General features: G+C 40.3%; 1 protein-coding gene across 1 annotated transcript; it reads left to right on the forward strand.

Annotated features, from left to right (window-relative positions):
* The first annotated feature begins 1,990 nt into the window (after positions 1–1,990).
* On the forward strand, positions 1,991–4,625 carry LOC148580362 (uncharacterized). Its single transcript, XM_088492026.1, has 4 exons — positions 1,991–2,184; positions 2,284–3,076; positions 3,401–3,707; positions 3,940–4,625. Exons 1-4 carry the CDS (start codon positions 1,991–1,993, stop codon positions 4,623–4,625), a joined length of 1,980 nt encoding a protein of 659 aa, XP_088348152.1.
* The last annotated feature ends 4,078 nt before the right edge of the window (positions 4,626–8,703 follow it).

An 8,703-nucleotide genomic window follows, 5' to 3' on the forward strand; every position in this document is an offset into this window, starting at 1 on the left:
GGCTGAAATTGAGGGACCTGAGCAAAAATCTGATTCAGAGGCTAAGAAAGGACTGCAGATGCTGTTGGATTCTGACCCTCCTGCACTCGAAGTGGATTTTTTGGAGTTAAAAAAGCCCAATTAGTGCGCTCCTAATTGCGTTGGAAAGTAGACACCTTGGGCTTTCCAGCAATATATAATAGTCCATACTTTTCCCGAGATTTGATGGCCTAAACTGGCGCTAAAACCAGCCAAAAACTTTCTGGCGTAAAACACCAGAACTGGCACCAAAACTGGAGTTAAACGCCCAAATTGTCACCCAAGCTGGTGTTTAACTCCAAGAATGGCCTATGCACGTGAAAGCTTCAATGCTCAGCCCAAGCACACACCAAGTGGGCCCCGAAAGTGGATTTCTGCACTATCTGCACTTAGTTACTTATTTTTTGTAAACCCTAGTAACTAGTTTAGTATAAATATCACTTTTTACTATTCTATTCGTATCCTTTGTCAACCCTAAGACTTTGGACATTTGGAACCTCTTTGGGAGGCTGGCCATTCAGCCATGCCTAGACCTCTTTTCACTTATGTATTTTCTATGGTGGAGTTTCTACACCCCATAGATTAAGGTGTGGAGCTTTGCTGTTCTTCATGAATTAATGCAAGTACTATTGTTTTTCTTTCAATTCACGCTTACTTCTTCTTCAAGATATACTCTTGTACTTAATTCAGTTGAGTCAGAATGAAGGGGTGACCCATGACAATCAGCCACTATTTTCGTTACTCGCTTAGCCAAGATCCGTGTGCCTGACAACCACAAGCGGTCTACATGATGTTCAACATAGTCATTGGACGATAGCCGGAGTATATTCTCTTGGGTCTCTAATCCGTGATTCACATCGTCTCTCCTGACAACAGAGCATCCGAATCTGAGACTAGAACTTTCGTGGTATAGGCTAGAACCATTGGCAGCATTCCTGAGATCTGGAAGTCTAAACCTTGTCTGTGGTATTCCGAGTAGGATCTGGGAAGGGATGACTGTGACAAGCTTCAAACTTGCGAATGTTGGGTGCAGTGACAGTGTGCAAAAGGATAGAGAGATCATATTCTGATGCTAGTGAGAACCGACAGATGATTAGCCGTGCGGTAGCTGTACCTGGTATTTTTCATCCGAGACGAGAAATCCGGCAGTTGATTAGCCATGCAGAGGCAGTACCTGGTATTTTTCATCCGAGAGGATCATACAGCTTGCCATGGAAGGAAGCACGCATGATTGGATGAAGACAATAGGAAAGCAGAGGTTTAGAAGCAACAAAGCATCTCCGAACGCTTATCTGAAATCCCCACCAATGAATTACATAAGTATCTTTATTTTATTTTATGTTTTATTTATCTTTTAATTATCAAAAACTCATAACCATTTGAATCCGCCTGACTAAGATTTACAAGATGACCATAGCTTGCTTCACGCAGACAATCTCCGTGGGATCGACCCTTACTCACGTAAGGTATTACTTGGACGACCCAGTGCACTTGCTGGTTAGTTGTGCGGAGTTGTGAAAAGTGTGATCACAATTTCGTGCACTAGTCCCTCACAATTGTCAATACATGGTTTGTAGACAAAGATGGTGATCTCAATTTCCATGCCTTAGCCAAGTGTTATTTTCCTTTCTTTTATTAGTTAATTGTCATTTACTTTCTTGTTATTTACTTTTCTTGCCAATTACCAAATCAAACCCCCTTGTTCCTTCATAGCCAATAATTGAGCACTTCATTGCAATTCCTTGTGAGACGACCCGAGGTTTAAATACTCTCGGTCATTTTATTGGGGTTTGTACTTGTGACAACCAAAATTTAAACATTGATTGAGTGTTGTTTGTTGGTTGAGAACTATACTAACAACAGAATTATTTTGTGAAAATTCCTAACCAATGAAAATACTTTTTTAGTCAATAAGGGCGTCCAATGCCCAGAAGGTGGCAATGTTGGCGTTCAACACCAGGAAGGGATCAGCATGGGCATTGAACGCCCAGATACAGGAGGCCAAGCACGTGCCAGTTCAGAGAACACTCATCCGAAGCAAGCTGGTAATCCTCAGTCTAGAACCATGAACACTCACCCTGCACCACTCAGCACACCTGAGTACAGGACTAGGATGCCATATCCTCAAAAACTCCGTCAAGCAGAAAAGGATAAGCAATTTGCTAGGTTTACGAATTACCTCAAGACACTGGAGATCAAGATCCCATTCGTAGAAACCCTTAAACAAATACCTTTCTATGCCAAGTTCATGAAAGACATATTAAGCCATAAGAAGGATTGGAGGGAGGTAGAGACAGTCATCCTCACTAAAGAATACAGTGCAGTCATTCAGAGGACCCTTCTGGAGAAACTTCAAGACCCTGGAAGCTTTGTGATACCCTGCACTCTCAGAGACGGTTACACGAGGAAAGCCCTATGTGATCTTGGAGGAAGTATCAATCTGATGCCTTCATCACTACTAAGGATACTTGGGATCCAAGAAGTCAAGCCTACCCGCATCTACTTTCAGCTTGCTGATGGCTCTATCAAGTTTCCATCAGGAGTAGTTCAAGACATGTTTGTAAGGGTTGGACCCTTTGCATTTCCCACAAACTTCGTGGTGTTGAATATGGAAGAACACAAGAATGTATCCATTATTCTAAGGAGACCCTTCCTAACTATAGGAAGGACCCTCATTGATGTGCAAAAAGGGGAAGTAACATTGAGAGTCAATGAGGACAAATTCGTACTAAATGCTGTCAAAGCCATGCAGTACCCTGACACCCCAAAGGATTGTATGAGGATTGATATCATCAACCCCCTGGTAGAAGAGGTACATGCAATTGAGAGATTCGAGGAGGAGCTGGATGACTTCCTTGGGGATGACACGCCTGACATAAAGGCACCAAGAGAACAGGAGGAATCGTTAAAAGCTCCTAAAGTGGAAGATAGACCACCCAAACTCAAGTTGAAACTACTACCATCATCCTTGAAATACGTGTTTCTAGGAGATGGCGACACTTATCCAGTGATCATAAGCTTTTCTCTAGAGCCGCAAGAAGAACAAGCACTGATTCAAGTGCTGAAGGCCCATAGAACAACTCTTGGGTGGACCATATGTGACTTAAAAAAATTAGTCCAACTCGGTGCATATATAAGATCAGGCTCGAAAAAGATGCTAAACCAGTAGTGCAACCACAGGGGCGACTAAATCCAGCTATGAAAGAAGTAGTTCAAAAAGAAGTCACAAAACTATGGGAGGCTGGGATTATCTACCCCATCTCAGATAGCCCCTGGGTAAGCCCTATCCAAGTCGTGCCGGGATGACAGTGATCCACAATGAGAAGAATGAACTGATTCCTATGAGTACAGTTACAGGATGGCGTATTTGTATTGATTATAGAAGACTCAACAACACCACAAGAAAGGATCGTTTCCCCTACCATTCATTGACCAGATACTGGAGAGACTGGCTGGGCATGCATTCTACTGCTTCCTGGATGACTATTCAGGCTACAATCAAATTGTAGTAGACCCTCTGGATAAAGAGAAAAAAAAATTCACATGCCTGTACGGAGTGTTTGCTTACAGAAGAATGCCATTTGGTCTTTGTAATGCACTTGCAACCTTTCAACGGTGTATGCTCTCAATTTTTTCAGACATGGTTGAGAAATTCATTGAAGTATTCATGGATGACTTCTCTGTCTTTGGTATCCTTTGATTCCTGCCTTAACCATCTATCCTTAGTTCTAAAACGATGCCAAGAAACAAACCTGGTTTTAAACTGGGAAAAATGTCACTTCAAGGTGATTGAAGGAATTATTCTTGGACATCAGATTTCAAACAAGGGAATAGAGATCGATCAGGAAAAGGTGGAAGTAATTGAATGATTACCACCACCCACTAATGTTAAGGCAATCAGAAGTTTCCTGGGACATCCAGGTTTCTACAAGAGATTTATAAAAGATTTCTCCAAAATTGCAAAACCCTTGTGCAATCTCTTCGCCACTGACACTCCTTTTGTTTCTGACAAAGATTGCCTACATGCTTTTGAGACTCTGAAGGCAAAGCTTATCTCTGCACCTATTATCTCTGTACCCAACTGGGACCTGCCATTTAAACTGATGTGTGATGCTAGTAATTATACCATTGGCGCAGTCCTAGGACAGAGACATAATAAGCTCCTACATGTCATTTATTATGCCAGCTGTGTTTTAAATGACGCACAAAAGAACTACACCACCACAGAGAAGGAGCTACTTGCGGTGGTCTATGCCATTGACAAGTTTAAATCCTATTTAATAGGCTCTAAGGTCGTTATCTATACTGACCATGCTGCTCTCAAGTATCTTCTTTCCAAGCAGGGCTCTAAACTAAGATTGATAAGATGGGTATTACTCCTACAAGAATTTGACATAGAGATCAGGGACAGGAAAGGATCAGAAAATCAGGTGGCCGACCACTTGTCCCGCATTGAACCTGTATTAGGGATGTCCCCTCCCACTGCAGAGATATCTGAGACCTTCCCTGATGAACAACTCTTTACAATACGCAAAGCACCTTGGTTTGCCGACATTGCAAATTACAATGCGATAAGGTTCATCCCCAAGGAGTACAGTAAACAGTAAATTCGAAAACTCATCCATGATGCTAAGTACTATTTGTGGGACAAACCATATCTTTTCAAAAGGTGCTCAGACGGTATAATCTGCCATTACGTGCCTGAGGAAGAAACGTAGCAAATCCTATGGCATTGCCATGGCTCAGATTGTGAAGGTCATTTTGGAGGTGAGCGAATAGCCACCAAGGTCCTTTAGAGTGGCTTCTACTGGCCAATGCTCTTCAAAGATTCCCGGGAGTTTGTCCGCAACTGTGACAGTTGTCAACGGGCTGGAAATCTCCTTCACAATCACGAGATACCTCAACAGGAGATCTTGGAAATTGAGATGTTTGATGTGTGGGGGGCATAGACTTCATGGGCCCTTTTCCACCCTCATTCTCAAACACATACATCCTTGTGGCAGTAGACTATGTGTCTAAATGGGTTGAAGCAATCGTATCACCCACTAATGACACTCGAGTGGTGATGAAATTCCTCCAGAAATACATCTTCAGCAGATTCGGCATTCCAAGGACACTGATTAGTGATGGAGGCAATCATTTTTGTAACAAACAACTCGACTCCATACTGTACCGTTATGGCATTTTCCACAGAGTAGCAACTCCCTACCATCCACAGACAAATGGGCAGGATGAAGTCTCCAACAGGGAGCTCAAAAGAATCCTGGAGAGAATAGTGAGCGCCTCTAGGAAGGACTGGGCAAGAAAGTTTGACGATGCCCTTTGAGCATATAGAACAGCTTTGAAGACCCCTATTGGAATGTCTCCCTACCAGCTGGTCTATGGCAAGGCGTGTCATTTACCAGTGGAACTGGAACATAGAGCTTACTGGGCAACTAGATTCCTCAACTTTGATGCCAAGGCTGCAGGAGAAAAAATGATACTCCAGCTAAATGAGTTGGATGAATTCCAACAAGATGCTTTTAACAATGCTAAAACTTACAAGGAAAGAGCCAAGAAATGGCACGATAAAAAGGTCTCTCCCAGAATCTTTGAGCCTGGCCAAAAGGTTTTACTCTTCAATTTCAAACTCAAGCTCTTTCCTAGGAAGCTAAAGTCACGATGGACAGGACCTTTCATGGTCACTAATGTATCACCTTATGGTCATATAGAGCTCCAAGATAGACACTCTGATAAAATATTTACAATGAATGGATAGGGAGTCAAGTATTACCTAGGGGATAATCTTGAGCAAGAAAGCTCTACATTGCTGCTAACATCGCAGCAGTAAAGTCAAGCTATTGACGATAAAGAAGCGCTTGTTGGGAGGCAACCCAACCATCAGTAGCGTATTATTATTTTCTTTCTTTCATTTATTCTCATTTAAATTCATTTTCAGTTCATTTCTTATTAATTTTCATAGTTTTCCTTTGCTTTTTAATGTTTATGATCATGCGCAGCACTTAGAATAGAGACAGAGATGTTCTGAATTGAAACCAAAATATCCTGGAGAGATCCCCTTGCTGGCATTGAACGCCAGGCAAGGAGGAAGCTGGGCATTCAATGCCCAATCAGGGGAGAAGGACTGGCGTTGAACGCCAGAGAAGGAGTATTTTGGGCATTCAACACCCATTGAGGGGCAATTGCTGGCGTTGAATGCCAGACCTGGAGCAAGACTGGGCGTTCAACGCCCCCTAAGGAGCTGAGGAGGGCAACTTTCTAATCCCCTATGGGCGTTGATGAACGGATATTTTATACACTTTTTGGCATCATTTTCATATAGTTTTCATTATGTTTTGCTTAAGTTTTATTCTATTTTCATAGATTTTAGTGAAAAATTCACATTTTTGGTTTCTACTTTGAATTTTTGTGTTTTCATATGATTTCAGGTAAATTCTGACTGAAATTGAGGAGTTTTGGCAAAGTCTGATTTAGAGACAGAGAAAGGACTGCAGATGCTGCCAGATTCAGACCTCCATGAACTCGAAGGAGCATTTCTGGAGCTACAAAGATCCAAATGGCACGCTCTCAACGGCTATGGAAAGCTAACATCCAGGGCTCTCCAAAAATATATAATTGTCCATACTTTGTATTGGAAATGAAGGGCCAAACTGGCATTCAATGCCAGCCACCAGTCCCATTCCTAGCATCTAACACCCAAAAGGGGGTAGCTAGCGTCCAACGCCCATTACAGAGTCCCAAGCCAGTGTTCAACACCCCTAAGGGGTACTAGCTCGTGGAAACACTCCAAGCTCAGCCCAAACACTCACTAAGTGGGCCCTAGAAGTGGATTTTTGCTCTATCAACCTAGTTTATCTTGTTTCTGTAATCCTTAATTATTAGATTAGTATTTAAAGGAGAAGATCACCTTTATTTAGGATCTTCTGCCTCATCTTCTTCCCCCACTTTACATTGGAACATCATTATGTACAGTATGAGTCACTAACCTCCTAGGTTAAGGTTAGAAGCTCTGCTGATTCTTATGAATTAATAATATCACTATTCTACTTCAATCTATGCTTGATTCTATTCTAAGATGTATCTTCATTCTTCATCCTAATGAATTGGGAGTGTAACTTGACCGTCATCCCTATTCACATGGGTTCTTGTGAGTCCTTAACGGGATAGTACTGAACCACAAGCTTGATTATACATCTCTTAGACGGCTAATCCACGGCTTCGTTGGAGACTTCTCGAGTCATCAGTTCAGCCGAGGTGCGGGGCGATTAGGGACTTTGTGGTACAGGCTAGAATCCAAGAAGCAGGGTTCTTTGATCCGGAAGATTCAATCTTGTCTGTGGCACTTTGAGTATGATCACCAAGGGAATGGATTGCTAGAGCTTCACCCCCATTCAGATTGGATGATCGCTGACTCGGCGTTTGATCAGAAGCAGAGAAGATTAATGACCGCTGACTTGTAGTTAATCATTTACAGCCTGCCATGGAAAGAATCAATCAGAAGTTGGAGTAGATGTTGAGAAAAGTTGATCCAGAAGGAAGAAGCATTTCAAAAGCCTCAACCATTCTCATACCATTGATTACACACCTATCTAGTAACGTTTTATTTAGTTATCTATTTTATGCGTTTTCTTGTGACAACTATAATTTCTATCCGCCTAACTAAGATCTGCAAGGTAACCATTGCTTTCTCAAACCAACAATCCTCGTGGGATCGACCCTCACTCACCTGAGGTATTACTTGGACGACTTGGTATACTTGCCGGTCTATCTATACGAAACGTGCAGAGTCAGTTTTGTTCACTAAATTTTTGGCGCTGTTGTCGAGGATTGTTCAGATTTGACAAACTACCGGATTATCTTGTTGCTTAGATTAGGTACTTTTTACTATTTTGTTTGAGTCTTTTATTTTCTTTTTCAAAAAAATAAAAAGATTTTCAAAAAAAATCTTTGCTGTTGTTTGAGTCTTTTTGTTCGTGTTCTTGTTAAAGTTTCGAACTTTCTTGTTTTCTTTTCCAAAAATTTTTAAAAATAGTGTCTTTTGTTTGAGTCTAGTGTCAGTTCTTAAGTTTGGTGTCATTTGTGTGTTCTTTGTGTCTTTTGAATTTTTGAATTGGTTCTTTAGTGTTCTACTTAGTATTCAAGTTGTTCTTGTTTCTTTTCTTGTTTTGATCTTAAAATTTTTAAGTTTGGTGTCTTTTCGTGTTTGTTTTCTTAATTTTTGAAAACTAGTGTCTTTTGATATAAAAATTTTAAGTTTGCTGTCTTTTGGTTGTTTTTCTCTTTCTTCATAAATTCAAAAATAAAAAAATATCTCTTCTATCTTTATTCAAATTTTTGAAATTCTTAGCTATCTTATCTTTTCTTGATTTAAAAATTTTTTTAAGTTTAGTATTTTCTTGTTAGTGAAGTCAAATTTTAAATTTTTATCTTCTTAAATCTTTTCAAATCTTTTCTTTTAATTTGATTCTTTCCTATCTTATCTTTTTTTAATTTTAAAATTCAAAACTTTTTCAAATCTCTATCTTATCTTATCTTAATTTCAAATTTCAAAATCAAATCCTTTTCAAAAATCAAATTTCAAATCTTATCTTTTCAACTTATTTTCAAATCTTTATCTTATCTTCTTTCAATTTCCATTTCAAAATAAAATATTTTTCAAATCTTTTCAATCCTTATCTTATCTTG

The sequence above is a fragment of the Arachis ipaensis genome, chromosome B10, assembly GCF_059453495.1.
Source record: "Arachis ipaensis isolate K30076 ecotype BB chromosome B10, ASM5945349v1, whole genome shotgun sequence".
Taxonomy (NCBI): Eukaryota; Viridiplantae; Streptophyta; class Magnoliopsida; order Fabales; family Fabaceae; genus Arachis; species Arachis ipaensis.